We start from the raw sequence: 17134 nt of genomic DNA, 5'->3' as shown, positions 1-17134 counted from the left end.
GCTGGAAGAACACAGGGCTTTGAGCCAGGCTGTGCTTGGGAGCCCCAGCCCCATGGCTGGGAAATTCCCAGAGCTGCCTCTTGCCCTGTCCCAGGGGATGCTCAAACTGAGCCCACTCCGGGGCTGGCAGCAGATAATTCCTGCCTGGGCTGTTCCTTCAGCCCCAGGCTCCCCAAGGCCGGGATGTTGGCACAGCAGTGAAATCCCAGCAGGGGAAAGCAAAGGAGAGCAGAGCGTGGTGGGAAATGGTTGTTTTGGGATGTGCTGAGGGCTTTTCCTGGGACACCTCTGTCCCTGTTCCCAGCCTGCCTGCAGAGCTGCTCCCACGGAGCACACAGCTCCTGCTGGGAGTGCTTTGGGGTCTGGGGCATCCCCACCTCCAGTGGAATGCAGGGCTGGGGGGGGGGGTTGGATCTCAGTAAAAGAACCCCAGGTCTCTGCACAGGGATGAATCGAAGCTGCTGCAGCCTCTAACCCAGGTTTGGTTGGTATTGAACAAACCCCAGCTCCTGGTCCAGCCTGAGCTCCCCAAAATCAGGGCAGTGAAGCCCAAATCTCTGCAGAAACAGGACTCAAACAGCCCCAAAACCTTGGTTCATCCCAAATCCCTCCATTTATTTCCATTTATCCATCACTCTGGATACAGCTCTACTCTCTCCAGAAAAGATATGGGGGAAATCTTGCTCCCAAATTTCTCTGTGAGTTTCCTGGGCTTGCAGAGAAGCAGTTTGGGATGAGAGTGTGAATGATGTACACCCAGCCAAAATCATGCAGAATTTGATTAAATCTTAATCTAAACAGCTTTTTTTTTTTTTTTTTTTTTTGTAGTTAGGATTTTTCTGGGGGATGATTCTATTAGAAAGAGGATGTTTTCCTGTTTGGTTGTAAAAAGCTGCTTCTGCTTGGTGTAATTGGATACTTCCTTTTCTAAGGAAGGAGTCTGGTGTGTCTGGGGACATTTATTTAGGCAGCTGTGTGGCTGGGTGAGGAATTTTGTGTGTTTTTATTCTGGTGGGAAATGGTGAATTTGGGGTTTACAGGGTTGGCTGATTGAACCCTTTGTATTTCTGACTCGAGGTACAGGGAAATGAAAGCAAGTTCAAAGAGCAGAAAAGTGTTTTTTAATGGTTTTTGATCAGTTAATAAACTCAAAAGTTGCTGGGTAAGAAAGCAGACAAAGTAAATGTCTGGAAACAGATTTTGCATTTAAAACTAGTTGATTCTTTAAATGGAGTATTAATTGTGCATCATTATTTCCATTTCTGGTCACCATAATTACAGATCTTGGTGTCCCAGGTTGAAGTTTTACTTGCAGATTGGAAAAAGTGCATTTCTGCTTTGCACTCCTGATTTTTTCATTGACTTGCTGAAATTAAATGTTGAAAGGGACTAAGTGAATTAGAATAATTTAAGTTGGAAAAGACTATTAAGGTCGTTGAGTCAGACATTTGAATTAACTGAAATTAAGATGTTTTCTTTGTCCTTGTGAGAAAACCAAACTCTCCCTGGAGCTGTGTTTGCACTTCACTCTTTTCTGTTTTGTTTTTTTTTTTTTTATCTTTGACTTCCCTAAAATCACTGGCAGCCATGTCCTGCCTACCTGGGCTAACAGGAGCTGTTTAAAATTAAATAAATTTTTCAATTTGAAAATTAAAGCCTGACCAGAGGTTGGTGTCACCTTAAATTGCTGGTTTGAAATCTGGGTGGTTTAAAGTAAATGTATTTAATGTTTAAAGCTATTTTATAGAGCAGCATCAACTGAATTTTAATGGCACTGAATTGAATCCTGAGGCAACCCAATCATTAATTCTTCCTTAGCAAGTTTGGGCATTTCCTGGTGATTTCGATGAGTCCAAATCCTTTACTTTTGGGTTTCTCTGGAGAGACTGAGCCAGCTTGGTGGATCCCACTTCCAGTTTGGAGGCACATGGCAAGGTGGATCCTCAAAGGAGCATCCAAACTCCCTGGTTCCAGACAGGGAACTTGCTGTGAAAGCTTTCAAGGAAGATTTTACCTCCCAACCTTCTTCAAATATCAAATACCAAATCCCAGCCCTGCTCTACCCGATGGTTAAAAATCTGATGCTGCAAATAAAAACAAACAAGCATGGTGTAAAACATGGGGAAGGTTTAATTTCTTCCTTTAATCCCCAAAAGTGACTTTTCTATGCTGGTGTAAGTCAGGGCTGAGGTTCCCAGTTCCCTGTGGTGTAAAGCACAGCCCTGATTGAGTCTCAGGGTGGGAAATGGAAACTTTTGTGCCACCCTGCAAAAAAATAAGGATAATTTACCCGTGGCTGATGGTCTCATCCATTCCCTTCTCCATTTTTCTGTGGGTGTTTCAAGAGGAAAGCCTCCTCTGAGCAGTTCCCTTCCTCGGGCTGCCTCTAGCAGCCAAAATCCACGTTGGATTGTGTGTGTGCCATTCCCAGGATGTTCAGTGGGATCACAGAGTGATCTGGGCTGTGTGTGCTGCCTTTGGAGGGAAATTCAGGAAATTCAGCAGGACCCTGGGGTGTGGAGCTGTTCCTGCTGAGTTTGGGACTCTGTTTTTCATCCTCTCTTTGGATTAGAGGTGGAACTCATCACCAGGTACCCCAAAAACACAGAGTGTCACCAGTGTGGGTGATGCAAAGAGGCTGCCAGGGCTTCAGGCTGTCAGAGGGGAGATTTAGATGGGATATTGGGAAGGAATTGTACCCTGTGAGGGTGTGGGGAGGCCCTGGCACAGGTTTTCCAGAGAAGCTGTGGCTGCCCCATCCCTGCAAGTGTCCAAGGCCAGGTTGGAGCACCCTGGTGTATGGAAGGTGTCCCTGCCCATGGCAGAGCAGTGGGAATGGGATGAGATTTAAGGTCCCTTCCAACCCAAACCAGCCTTTGCACAGATCTGTGATTAGGGAAGGGGAAATGTGCATTTCTGGTCTCTAACGTCTCCCTTTTCAGTATAAAAAAAAATCCAGTCCTTTCCATGGCACTCTTCTCTCTTGCCTTGCTGCTTTAAAACAAAGGTGCCAACAGCCCCAAGAGCTGCCAGAACTGCAGGTTTTGCTGGATTTTAGGATGTGTAGGATGCATCCCTGTAAAGGCCCTGGGTGCTTTGTAAAGAACAGGGGCCATGGGTGAGCAGCATCCATCACAGCCCAGCCCTGCTCCCACGTGGGGACCGGCTGCTGGAACTGTACCACTTCCAGGCAGGAATTCCTGGCATTTCTTAGCAGGAGAAGAATGTCCCAAAGCTGATTTCCAGTCCACGGCGCTGGTCATTCCGTGGGAAGGCTGAACTGTGAACCAGGAACAGCTTTGGTGCTTTCCCTGAGCTCTGCATGCACAGCTTGGTTTTCCCTCTGCTTTCCTTCCCATCCTGTTGCTGTCCAGAGGAGGAGGATGGAGAATCTGGCACGGTGCAGGTGACAGGGTCAGATTTGCACCAGTGCAAGTTTATCAGTTTATCAGTGCCCTGATAAACTTCTCCATCCTTTTTTAGATGTAAAGCAGTTGTCAGATGAGATGAACTCCCTGAAACGTGGTGAGGAATCTCTGCTTGGGGTGCTTTCATCTCTCTCCCATCAGCTGCTGTTCTCCACCAACACAAAGAAAATAAATCAGCCAAACTCCTCTCCTAAAAGAAAATAAATCAGCCACACTCCTCTCCTGAAATATTTTTTTTTTTTTTTAAAAAAAGACCTTTTAGTGTTGCTGCATTGCATAAATCAACTTTATTTTCCACAAGAACTCATGTTTGCTTGTGTGCCCTCCCTTTGGAGGAGGGCAAAACTACAGGAGCCCGGAGTATTCCCAAAGGCAGGAATACAGTGCCATTCCCACAGGCTGAGATCATTCCATTGACTGCAGGAGGATGGGAATGACATTGTGCAAAATCCTGCTGGGACCCAGCTCTGACCAAGCTCCTCCTGATGTTCCAGCTCTGTCTGACCCATCCCAGAGCCAGCAGGATGCTGGTTGTCCCAGCAGAGAAATGCTGGAATCCCCATCCCTGGAGGGGTTTCTGGGATGTGTGGATATGGGGACATGGCTTAGTGGTCAGACTTGAGTTTTCCACCCTAAATAATTCCAGGATTCTTTACCAAGGAAAAGCTTCTCTACTCCTCATTTTTCAGAGGGAATGGAGGAGCAGAAGGGCTGAGCATCTCTCTAGCAAAGGGGAAGGGAAGAAGGGAATTCCCAAGAACAGGAATGAAGTGCACAGAAGTGGCAGGGCTCCCAGCTGCTCCTTATCTCTTCCTGAGCAGGCACATCAGGGAAGATAAAGCAAAAAGGGAAAAGATACCACAGGTTGAGTCAGCCTGGCTCTCAGAGGGAGGTTTTTCCAACCTATTTACTTGTCAGTGGTGATTTTGGATGAGCCTGTGGGTCTTACAGAGAAAACCAATGTATTTTCTTCCCATTTCACACCTTGCAAAAGGGAATCTTTCTTCCAGGCAGGGATTTCTGGCATTTCTTGGCGCAGGAAGAAGGCCCCGAGGCAGGTTTGGTGTCACTATGTGCTAAATGCCACCCCATGGCTCAGCCACATCTCGCATGCGAGGCTGGAGGTGTCTTTTTCACCACACACCAGCAGCTCCTCCACTTTAAAACCAGCTCAGAGTCTGTATTAGTCATGTTTTAATGATATTGAAATCAGCTGCTTGTGGCTTAGAGGAATTCCAGCCCAGGGTTGTGGATGTCTCCGTGGGACCAGAGCAGGGAAGGGGAGGCTCAGCACAATGAGCTCATCCTGGCTTTCCTCTTGCTCAGCTCATCATCCTCATCAGGTTTCAGGGATTATTCAGCTCCGTGGTTGTATCTGGGAAAGGAGATTAAGGAGTTGGTGCTGTGTCCTGAAAGTTTTTGGGGTTCTTCTTCCTCTGCTGTTAACAAGAGGAGCTGCTGGTGTAAGAAAGACCAGCTCTGGCTATTTTGGAGTTGGAAAATCAATGTCCAGTCTGGGCTCTCAGTGCCAGAACTGGGAGTAGGAGCTGCAAGGCACAGACTCATCCTGTGGCCACAGCGTTCCATGGGATCCAGCTGGCTGTTCCCAGGAAGGCTCAGCCTCTGGTGGGGAAGCAGGAGGGATTAGCAGGGTGGGATTAGCAGGGTGCTCTGTTACCCAAGGCTTTCCAGGCCTCTGCTTCTCTCTGGGGACAATTCCTGGGGTGGTGTCACCTTGTAGGGAATTAAGGGAATATCCCAGGGCATGGAAACATGGATGCCTTGCTGATATTCCTGCTCTGGAGCTGCTCCCTGCCTTGCTCTTGGGTGTCTTTTGGTCCTCACCCTGACAGTCAGGGTTGGGTGGAAGGAATCTCCTCATCCAGGGAGCTTCGAGAAGGAAAAGCCTGCACTGAACTCTGCACAGCAGCTGTGACTCAGCAGCAGGAGCAGCAGCTTTGCCATGGATCCTCTCCTGCAAAGTGAGCTCCAGGCATGGTTTTCATCACCCAGCTCATGGCTCTGTCTCATCCCTGGGGCCACAGACCCATCCCAGGCTCCACTTCCCTGGCAGGAGCTCCCTGAGCCAAGATGTGCTTTGTGTCTCATCCTCCCGAGCTCCTCTGGCATCTCTGCTGGGAAATGGAACATCAACAGCAGCAACTGAATGGTCTGACTGTCAAACAAAGCAGAAATATTCGGGTTTGGGGAGGGGGGGTTGATACTTTTTATTGCTGGAAACAGGATGTGACACTGCCTGTCCCAGAAGGAGGGATGTTCCTGCTTCTCCTTGCCTGGCATGGGGGTCCTGTGGGTTTGGGGGTGCAGGGACCACCCCTTTCCCTCACAGAGGACCCAGACCATACTGACAGGGCACAGCAGAAAAGATGTTTTATACCTGTATCTAGAAAAGATGTTTTATACCTGTATCTGTTCAGCACCCCCAGTGAAACCTGGGGTGGATTTCCCTTCTCAGCCAAGCACAGAGGCTCTCAGGCCACTTTTGGGTTAATCTGTCCCATCTCTGGGGCTCAGCACCAGCAGCCACCACCCTCTGGCCTTTCTGGAGCCTGGTGTGTGGTGAAATAAAGAGGAGGATTTTAATGGCACTTACTGGAAATGTTTGCTGGCTCTGGAGGGCAGAGCACTCTCCGTCAGCCCAGCCTGTGTCCTCTGGGATCTCATTCCCTGATTTTGTGAAAAATGGTTCTTTCAGTGCTCACTCGAGCTGAATCTCACTGTGGGGTGTCCCAGGACTGTCCCAGTCCTTCCCTGTGAAGGGAACTGGGTGGAGGAAAGAAGATTTGCTTAACAAGAAACCTGTATGAAGAGCTCTGCTAATCCAACTGCTTTGGCTGCAGAGGGATTTAAACATGTGCTTGTATTTAATCAGGTATTTAAGTGGTTTTCTGACTTGGCAAGCCTGAGAGGAGAGATATCCCAAGAGGAGAAGGAGGAGAGCAGAGCTGTGGCCTCCCAGCTGAAGGTGTTTGCAAAAGGGGATGTTGAGGGCAGGGATGGGTTTGACTTTGACTCAGTTTCTCCTTTTGTTCAGGAGGAGACTCTGCAGGCAGCTGTGAGGCACCAAAGGTGATAAAAAAGGCAGAGGTTTGGTGGGGCAGGATGAGTTGGGATCAGTAAATCCACCTGAGCTGGCACAGGGAAGCTCCTGCCAAGGGCTGCTGAATTCCAGAAGTGGAGAGGAGGCACCCAGGGTGAGACCAGAGGGGGTGAGAAAAGATTTTAAGGGAAATCATCTCCCCTCACTCTTTGAAAAGCTGCTTGGGGAACTCCCAGCTCTTTGTGGGGCTGCTCAGGAGAGGTTTCATGGAGTGGGAGGAAGATTTTTCCCTTGGCTCATGGATTTCACCCCACAGCCCTGAGCAGTTTGATTTGCCCACCTCAGTCTCATTTTCTTGCTGGGATTGCTCTGGAATTTGCCTCTACATAACCACCCAGAATCACAGCACTGATGTTATTATGCAAAGTGTAGATTATTTAACCACACAAGTTTTTTTGTTGTTGTTCTTTTTTTTTAATGTATTGATTTGTCATTACTTTGAATCTCATTACAGGAATCTGCTTTATTAATGGACTTTGTCCATGCTCGTGATTAACTGGGGATGCTGGATTTGCAAATGAAAGAATTGGAATTCATCTTGTCCATATTAATTACTTGGGTGATGCTGGCTTCCTTGGGGAAACCTTTATTTTTATTCCACTCCTGTTGCTTTGTCTTAATTCAGAAAATGAGTTTGGTGCTGTGGGATTGGGTTGGTTTTCCCTTCTTTGCTGGAATTCCCTTTCAACAGTTGGGAAGGCACTAAGTGGTTTCATGGAATAGACTCTTTCTGAGGATCAATTTTAATGCAAAAAAGGGTCAGGGAGCTTTTACTTCAATGTTTAGTTCAACCCTACTTCCTCCTCTTTTGCTTTGAGCTAAGATCTCTCTGTATTTTGTTCCATCTAAATCTTTACCTTGCAAAATCTCCTAATTCCTGCAGTGATGCTCAGCCAGATTCTTGTGCTGAGTAATTCCCCTCTCCTTGCTGGTAAAAAAACCAAAAAAACCAAACAAGGATATACCTGGATTTTGGTATATGCAGGTATTGCTATTGATCCAAACACATTTTTTTCCCTGTGCTCCTGCACTGGTGTAAATAACCAAAAAAAAATAAATAAAGACTTGGCATGATTTTATGGGAGTCAGCTGCAATTTGTTCACTTAAATTATCTTTTTGTCATGCTCACATTATTCCACAGCAGCCAGTTTGGAGAGTTAATTGAATATTTGTGTCTCTCAAAGATGCCTTCAATTACTTCCCTTGAATAACTCTGGGAGAGAGCTCTGGTGAGGAATCACTGATGCTTATTTTCTGTATCAGAAATATCTGAGGTTTTATTCCAGCACCTATTAAAGGATGCCAAAACATTCCTACAGTCTCCCAGCCCGAAATTCCATCCTTTTGAAGCAGAGTTTAGCATCCATTGAGCATTAACAATGCATCCCTCCATGGCTAATGTAATAATAATCAGCTCAGGGCTTGGAACTGGAAGCAGCTTTTAGCCAGCAGTTCTTGGGTTGCAGCCTCTCATTGTGTGTGCAGGAGTGGATTGATTTCTGCTGGGCCCAGGAGGCTTCCAGGTGAGACAGGAACATCATTATTGGTGCTGCAGGTTCTGGGGGATGGTGTGGGAGTGTTTCCCAGGGCTGGGCAGGGCTGTGAGCAATCCCCACCTCCACCCTAGGAATTTTTTGGCTGAATTGATCAATCCACCGAAATTGTTAATGTTCTTTTTCCATAGTTGCATTGCAACTGCTCTGCAGGATGAGGAGGGCAAGGGGGGGGCATCAAAAGCAACAGTTCTGGAGTGGATAAAAAAAGTAAATATGTTGTTTCAAGTGAGATTTGCAATTCCTTCTGTGCTCGGCTGTGCTGGGAGCAGCAGATCAGGATGGGCTCAGCGAGGGCTTTTCCCCCCTTGTCCATCAGGAGACTCACACTGGCTCCTCCTGAAGCCTCTCATGGTGACAGCTGCTGGGCCACAACAATAAATCCTGATTCCTTCCTAAGCAGAGCCTGGTTTAGAATTATTGACAGAGTCTGGCAGCTCACGCAGTGTTAAGTGTAGGGTAATTTGGAGAAGGTGGCTGGATCAGAGCAGGGAGGAGTGAGAGGTGAGGACTCCCAGTGTCCCATTTGCTCCATCAGAGCAGGGCCAGGTCAGGCTGAGCTCTCCTGCATCCTCCACCCCATCAGCCAAACCTGAGCTCCAGGAGGATTGGGGTCCTGTCCCAGGCAGGTTCCCTGACAGCAGCTGGGGAACATCTGGCCCAGCTGCAGAGCATCTGTTCTGCCATGCAGGGCTTTCCACAGCCAAATCCTGCTCCTGCCCTTGCTGGGATCTGTTCCTTTCCTCTTCCAATTCCCCTGAACTTGCAGGACCTTCATTACCCGTGAGAGCCGTGCCCCTTTCCCTCGGTTTAAGGACAGTGGTGACACACAGAGTCACCCAGGGAAGGACACAGGGGTGGCAGGAGGGACAGGCAGCACCGGCCTTGCCTGTTTGGTTCATTACTGAGGCTGGGCTGTCTGCGTGAGGGTTTTTGGGCTCTTTTTTCCCAGCAGAGATGTTTGCAGGGATGTGCAGAGCCGGGGTGTCTGGCTCGTGGACGTGCAGGTGGGGGAGAGGAGCAGACTGCACCAAGGGCTTGTTGGCTCAATGTTGATCCAACAACTCCCACCAGCTGGAGTGGGTGTGGGGAGCCTGCTCGGTGCTTCCCAGCAGGGAATGGTGTGATTGGAATGCTGCTCTTGTACCAGGAGCTGTTCACTTGCTGCAAGCCCAGACACCAGGGCGGTCTCTCACAGGCAGTGGAAACGATGAGGGCGAGTGATTCCTCCCCATCTGACAGTGCCATCCTCTACTGGTGATTCTCTTCCCCTTTCCTGCGAGGATCCCAGTTCTGCTTTTCCCCTTTGTTCCTGTAAATACTGATTTTAGAGTTGTTTGTGGATTTACTGCTTGCGAGGGCAGGGTACGAGAGCTGCACGCACAAATAAAAATCTTCAGTGGCCATCAGGCATCTCCTGTCACCTTCCAAGGACAAGAGTTGTCTGAGCCTCGGGTTACCTCCAAAAAAAAAAAAAAAACAAGCACCATGGGGTCTTGAAGCAAATCATAAAAATCTAACTAATGTGGATGGGTGATCAGCTGCAAAACAGATGGGGCTGCTTTTGGCCGGGAGAGTGGGCAGGAAAACCACGCAGAGCTCCGTGCTTGCTGTGCTGGAAAACAAAGGTGAGAGCAGCACCAGTGGGATTTTCCTGCTCCAGTTGCCTCAACACTGAGTGTCTAGGATCAGCTAATTAGAGGGGCTTTTCTTGGCAGGTAACTGGGAGAGACAAGCTCATCCAGGGCCTGAGTCAGCGCAGCCCTCTCGGAGCAGGATGAATCACCATCCTCATCTGAGCTGACAGCACACCCAGCTCAGGTGGCACCTCTGGCTCCTTCCCTGGCAGCACATAATAGGCAGCCTATCCTCCAAGTCCATTTTCCAGCAGAGATCTAGAAGCAAGTGAAAATTAGTAAATTTTTAAATTTTATTTTACTTTATTTTGGTTTTATTTTATTTCAGTTGGGAGCCGGCAGCACAATGTGGTCAAGGCTGGGGCAGATCCTGGGAATCAGTCCCGTGCTGGGGCAGGAGTTCCCTCTGCAGCCCTGAGAGCTACAGGGCAAAAGGGATGATAAATTTGAGTTCTGCTCCTGACCTGTGGTTTGGCTACTTCAGGCAGCACCTGGGATGCTCCAATAAGTTCTTTGGGCAGACACACGAGGATGGAAGCGGTAGATTTGATTAATTTGGTTATATTTTCACCTAATGCTTCACTGCAGAGCTGTGAAGGGGAGGCCCAGCAGGCAGACTGGAGTTAACAGGGTGGATGTCATGGAAGGCTGATGCATGAACCTTTTTATTTGGTTTTTAGCCAGGGAATGTCAGGGACTCTGGGTGGAGCTGGCTCCCAGGAGCCGAGGGGGGGTGGGAGAATGACCCCTCAGCTGTGCTTTTCTCAAATCCTCCTTAGACCTGCAGCTTTTTCTGCCTCTTCCCTTTGCAGGAGGAAAACTTTGTGGCATCACTCCCCTTGGGAGGGTTCTAAAGGGACTCTGGTGCCTCTGGGCTGAGCCTGCAGGCAGCCTGGGCTGGCACCCAGCTGTCTGGGAGCAGCAGGGATAAGGGACAAGTCCCACCAGGAGCCATCTGCTGCAGGATCCTGGCTTGGTGCTGGAGCCCCAGCCCCAGGTTTGGATGGAAAACCAGGATGTGAGCAGCTCCTGCTGCTTTAGGAGGGATGAGTGGACAATATTTGGTGAGCTCAAGGCAAAGGGTTGGGTTAAAGGCAGTGGTGGATTGGAATTGCTGGGGTTGTTCAAAGCAAATCCTGGAGTCACCTCACCCATAGAGCATTCCCAGGCATTTCCTGGGATCCCAGTGGCTCTGTGAATCAGGAGAGCTGAGGCCATCCTCATGAACCATCCACAGGCACTCTCCTGAAGAAATCTTAACTGTGATCTGGCCAAATTCCAGTTGGAATCATTGCCTTTCCCTGGCAGTATGAAATCAAAGAGCATTTTTCTGCAAATCTCCTCAGTTGTTTATTTATTATCTGGCTGGCAGCATCACATCTCTGTCCATTAATCCTTCTCTCCAAGTTCCTCCAATTCCAGCCTCCTGGAGGGGGTTCAAGCTGCCACCATTTATTATTTGAGTCACTCTGGCAGGGAAATGTTTTCTTCTTCCCCGAAGCATCAACTCCCTTCTCTCACTGCACCCTTGCTCAGGGCTTGAATGAGCCATTTGTGGCTCCCAAACCAAAATTAGCTGTGTAAAACAGAGAATATCCAACATTTTTAAACTCTGGTTTTACTCCACTTGCAGCTGAGCTCCCAAATTCTGCCTGCCCTCCTCAAAAGTGCAAATTTGATCATCTCTGTGTGGCTGAGGGCTTTGGTTTGTCCCAAAACATGTCGTGACATCGTTACCTTTGGGGTGCTTTTCTTTCAACCAGAATTTGATTCCTGCCTTAATCTTTTTTGGGGAAGAGTAGGAGGACGTGGTTGGATTTTCCTCACAAGACACAGGTTGAGCAGCAGGACGTGTCCAATATCCAGAAAAACGTGGGTTTGAGTCACATCCCACCCCTGTCTGAGTTCACCTTCCTCCCCACACCAATCCCACCTGCTGGAACCATTTTTCCCCTATAACTTGGAGCAGATGATGGCTGGAACACTGAATTAATCCTTCCCTCCTTCGTGCCCCACCCTTGTTTACAACACCAACCTCCCTGCTTGGAAATTCAGGATGCTATCCTGAATTTAGTGGAGATAAAGGAGTTTTGGAAGAGGTGCTAGCCAAAACCAGCAGCTCTTGGGATATTTGTGAGCAGCTGTGATGAGGTTTTCTGCACAGGAGCCTCATTTGGGCAGCAATAACTCCGTGTTAGTGAAAACAACAACAGCAGAAGCTGCTTTCTCAATGACTCCTCTCAGGGACCTGCTGCATTTCCCTCTAATTACAATTCAATTTGCACTGATAAATGGTTTAATAAGCAAAAACGGGCTTGGCTGTGGTTGGTTATGGCTCTGTGTGCCTTGGGGGATGCTGGGACTTGTGGAAATACAACTTGGAGCTCCCAAAGCTTGGAGCTGCAGTTTTTTGACAGCAGAAAGGAATAAAAACTTGTTTTACTTGATATAAGGGAAAGGGGGTGCAGCTCCTAGATATTTTGCTGGGGTGATGTTGGCCTGGAGAGTGGAGGGTGAGCTCTGAGTTTTGGGGGAAAAGAGCTTTTTGTGGTTTTTGCTGCAAACAACACTTTGGGCACAGCATCCACGAGTCTCTCACTGGGCTTGGGGTTTTCTTTTCAAAAATAATTGGGGTTTTTTTAATACCTTTCATGGTTCTGGCTGGGGAATTTCTATTGCAGGCTGCTGGAGGAACACGTTACATTTTTTTCTGCTGCATTTTTGGATATAAATTTCAAATTCATCCCACAAAGTGGGATAGGTGGTTGGGGGGTTTTTTTGTGCATTTTGTTTTTGGTTTTTGGTTTTTTTTTAAAACCCAAATAATTTTACACTGCCAAATTTGCAGAAGATTCCTCCTGTGGAGGCTCAGCTGGTTGGTGGCAGGAAGTTTTCCTTCCAGTGGATAAAGATGGATGATTGTCTTCCAGTGTCCTAAAACTGGAAACAAATGGGATAAACTACAGGGAAGTCATGGGTGATTTCTGTTTGAAAATTCCCATTTTTCCTGTCACTACCTGTAGAGATATTCCCATTTTCCTGTCACATGTGGACAAAGCAGAGTTCAGGGGTTTGGATCCACTCCTGAACACCCCTGAGGAAGCCACGCCTGGCTCATGAATCCCATCACTTTAAACCCTTATTATTTGAAATCTGCATTTACCATCCAGGTAAAATCCCCTGGGAAAAGGGAACCTGCTGAAAAAAAGTGACTGGAGCCAGATGCTGGGCGTTTTCTGCAGAGCCAGTGATGGGTGATTTGCTGCTGACAGCATGAACTGGTGTTAAGTTATTAAATTGCAGATGAGCTCATCACTTGGCCTCGAATAAGTTTCAGCCTTGAGAGGTTTGAAAATACTGAGTGTGGTGGAAAAGAGACAATGCTGGTGTGGCAGAGAGGTTTGGGGAGCAGCTGAGAAAGACATCTGTGCATAAAAAAATGTGTGTACCAGGAGGGAGGGGGGGACGCTCCATGAGAAAAATGTAAAGTTCTCCCAGGAGAGAGGAGGAGAAATTCTCTGATTTATGAGCCGGACGCTTTAATTTTAGCTGAGGAGAAAATGATGAAGAGTTTTGAGATGCTTGAAGGGGCAAGATGCCGAGTTTGGTTTGATCCTGAGAGGTCCCTTGGGAGAGGATCCCGAGTCACCAGCTTGGCCCTCTGGTAGTGCCTGGTGTTTGCCACAGATCGTGGACCAGACCCAGTTTTTATCTCGTGTTTGCTCAGTCCTGATGCTGAGCTTTGCCAAACTGGGAAGGTGACATCCACTGTTGGGTGCTTCTCTCCCTGGAAGAGTGGGAGGTTTCCTTTGAGTACCTCCCTGCACAATTCTTATTTCTTCCTCTTCTTGTAAAGGATCCCAAGCTCTCTCCATGTTGAGATTTTTATTTTTTATTTTTTAGTACAACTCGGCAAAAGCCGTGAGACAGACCAGAAATCACTTTGGCCGCTTGATTTTCCCCGACTGGGCACGTTTGATCCCAACAGGCACATGCTGGGTTGGGTTTTGTGACCACTTGGATTTGTTGTTCTGAGGCTCTTTTGGTGTTTCCAGGGCACAGCAGCCTCACAGGTGTGTCTTTTATAACTGCCTGAGCTCTTTTTGTGCTAAATAACCTGTTTGCAGTCAAGGAGTTGGTGTTAACTCAGGCAGTGCTGCGGGGCTGATCCTAAAAATACCAAGGAAAGCAGTGGGATAAACACTTGTCACCTCGTTTGTGGCCTGAGCTTTAATTGCTGTAATGTGAGATCCCTCGGGCTGCTGTGTCTGAAGGCCCAGTGGATTTGGTTTTTTTTGGTTTTGTTTTTTTGGGTTTTTTTTTTGTTTTTTTTTAAGCGCAGATGTTTGTTTTCAACCTGTCTGAAATCACAGAGCATCCGCACCTACAAGCAATGTGTCTTCCCGTGGGGTTTTTTGGGGCTGAGCTCAGGACAAGTTTTAATTTATTGCACGGTGCCAAGGTGTTATTGGCCTGTGTTTGCCAAGAGGAAATTCTTTGTGCCAAGTGCCACCAGCTCCATGGGAAGTAAGAAAAGTTCCAAAAGGAATAAAAAGAGTATTTGGGTATTATATACACAGATATATTTGAGGTAAAAGGAGTATACACTGTGTACAGCCCTTGCCCTCCTCATCCTTCTGCACTGATGTATTTCATACAGTGAGTGCCAAAATTCCTCAAATTATTCTGTCTAAGAATTACAAAGCAGCCTTGGAGGGGAGCTCAGGAGGTCTGGCCCATCCTGGGGCAGGATCAGCTCCATCTGAACCTCTCCTGACACCGCCTTGTCCAGTCTCCACTGGCAGAACTTCCACTCCTTCCCAGGACTGGAAGCATTTTGCTCTTCCCTCACTCCACTCCATCCTTCTGTTCCCACTGCTGCACTTCCAGGCTGGTTCTTCCCTCCCTGTGTGCAGAACTCACCCAGCGCTGCATTTATTCTCCAGTCGCAGTTCTGTGTGATGTTCTCCGGGGTCATCTTGGATTTTCTCCTGTTGAAGGGTGCCCTTAGCTCAGCAGGTTTAGGATGCTGATCCTGCAGCCCCAAAGCCTCTTTGCAGGGCAGGTGAAGGCCAGGAGTGCAGCTCCCCTCAAGGTGACACAGGGTGTCCCTTCCTTCTCTTTGTCACCAAAACCAAAAACCAACAACGTTTTTAGTGGCAGCTGCTGGGCATCATTTCCTCCTTGGCTCCTCCACCAGCCTTTAAGAACCACTGGCTTTTCCATCCCACCTAATCTTGCTCCTTTGCCCTGTTTCCTGCAGGATTTAGGGATGGAGTCCACCTCTCTGGATGATGTCCTCTATCGTTACGCCAGCTTCCGAAACCTGGTGGATCCCATCACCCACGACCTGATCATCAGCCTGGCAAGATACATCCACTGCCCCAAACCAGTAGGTGCCACAGTATCCCCACACTCTGGGGCTGTGCTGGCTTGGGAAACTGGGAATGTGGAGCTTGTCCCTGAGTGCCAGGGGAAAATCCTCTCAGTTTTGGGTGGGTCTGGACCAAGAGGTCTTCCAGCTGAACAAGTGATTCTTGGCTAATATTGGTGCTCCTTTTGATTTGTGTGTGGTGTTTTTAAGCTCTTCCTGGCAAGGGATCATCCATGGATGGATGGACCTGCAGGCATCACTTGTATTTGCTGCTAATAACAGGTCTTTAATTTCCTGTGAGACTGTCTGAAGGGATGGAGTCATTCACTGCTGCTTCTTGTGGATGTTTTACTCAGTTATAACCTCCACCAGTGTTTAAAAAGGAGGGAAATTGCTTTTTTTTTTTTTTTTTTTGAAGCATGTACAGATTCCTTTCATGCTGTGAGGCAAAGGCACAAAGGTGCTGCTCGGGCTGTGTCTGCCTGAGCTGTGGTGTGAGTCAGACTCTGGAGGGTTTCATAAAACTCTCTGCACTCAGTAAAAGGTGTTGGGAAGGGTGGAGTGGCTGCAGGGAACACCAGGGACAGGAATCTCCAACTCAGAGACCAAGGATGGCTGTCCCATGTCCTAGAGCGTGAGCTCAAGATGGAGCCGCACCCCTGTGCTGTGCAAGGATGTCCATGGATCCCTTTTCCTGTGGAGAACAAGATCCTTTCCTTCCTCCTCCCCCGTGAGCTGGGGAAGTGGAGAAAGCCCCTCTAGTGCCGGGCGCGTTTCCAGGCGGAGAGGCCCCGTTCCCCTGCTGAGGTTGCCCTTTTCCAGAGCACTGTGACTGAGCTGCTTTCTCCTCCTGAGGGTGAGCCATGGCTGAGGAGAGCCCTGTATTCCCTATAAAAAAGCCCTCCTGGAGATCCTGCTTTCCCTTGTCCCCCTGCGGGTTTCCTTTGGCACCAACGCTGTGGAGGAGGCAGTGCCAGGGTAAGCAGGGGGATGCCAAGTCCTCATTCCTATGCTCAGCCCTGTGAGGCACATCTGGACAGCTGTGTCCAGTTCTGGGCTCCTCAGGACAAGCAGAGCTCCTGGAGCAGGGACAGAGCAGGTGGGCAAAGAGGATGAAGGTGCTGGAGCATCTCTGACAAAGAAAGGCTGAGGGAGCTGGGGCTGTTCAGCCTGGAGAGGAGATGCCAAGAGGGGACCTCGTCCTGGCTGTCCCTGCATGCAGGGACCCAGCACTGGGACAAGAGGAACAGGAAGGAACTGATGCCCAGGAAAGCTCCACCTGAAACTGAGGAAGAATTTATGTCCAGAGGGGGTGTGGATCTCCCTTCACTGGAGATATCCCAGAGCTGTCTGGACACAATCCTGTCCGTGTGCTGTGGGATGGTGCTGCTGGAGGAGGAGATTTGGGCCTTCCAACCTGGCCATTCTGGGATTCTGTGATGGCAACAAATCTCCAAATAAATCAGCCTGTGCAGCACTGAGGCTCTTTGTCTGCAGGAGATGCTTTTTGGATGTCCTTGGTGCTCTCCACATCCTTTGCATAGCTCAAAGCAGCAGACCAGGGATGGGTGGATGATGGATGGATGGATGATGGATGGATGGATGATGGATGGATGGATGATGGATGGATGGATGATGGATGGATGATGGATGGATGGATGATGATGGATGGATGATGATGGATGGATGGATGATGGATGGATGGATGGATGATGGATGGATGGATGATGGATGGATGATGATGGATGGATGGATGATGATGGATGGATGGATGATGATGGATGATGGATGGATGGATGATGGATGGATGGGTGGATGATGGATGGATGGATGATGGATGGATGATGGATGGATGATGGATGGATGGATGGATGATGATGGATGGATGGATGATGGATGGATGGATGATGGATGGATGGATGATGGATGGATGGATGATGGATGATGGATGGATGGATGATGGATGGATGGATGATGGATGATGGATGATGGATGGATGGATGATGGATGATGGATGGAT

General features: G+C 48.5%; 1 protein-coding gene across 1 annotated transcript in view; it reads left to right on the top strand.

Moving 5' to 3' along the window:
• LRRC75A (leucine rich repeat containing 75A) overlaps positions 1-17134 on the top strand; it is a 59561-nt gene that overhangs the window by 7290 nt on the left and 35137 nt on the right. The window contains exon 2 of the mRNA XM_062506940.1: positions 15004-15132. Coding sequence (XP_062362924.1) covers positions 15004-15132 — 129 coding nt within the window. The remainder of the gene's footprint in view (positions 1-15003; positions 15133-17134) is intronic.

Source organism: Cinclus cinclus, chromosome 22, assembly GCF_963662255.1.
Source record: "Cinclus cinclus chromosome 22, bCinCin1.1, whole genome shotgun sequence".
NCBI classification, from domain to species: Eukaryota; Metazoa; Chordata; class Aves; order Passeriformes; family Cinclidae; genus Cinclus; species Cinclus cinclus.
This window is presented reverse-complemented; position numbering and strand designations above follow the sequence as displayed.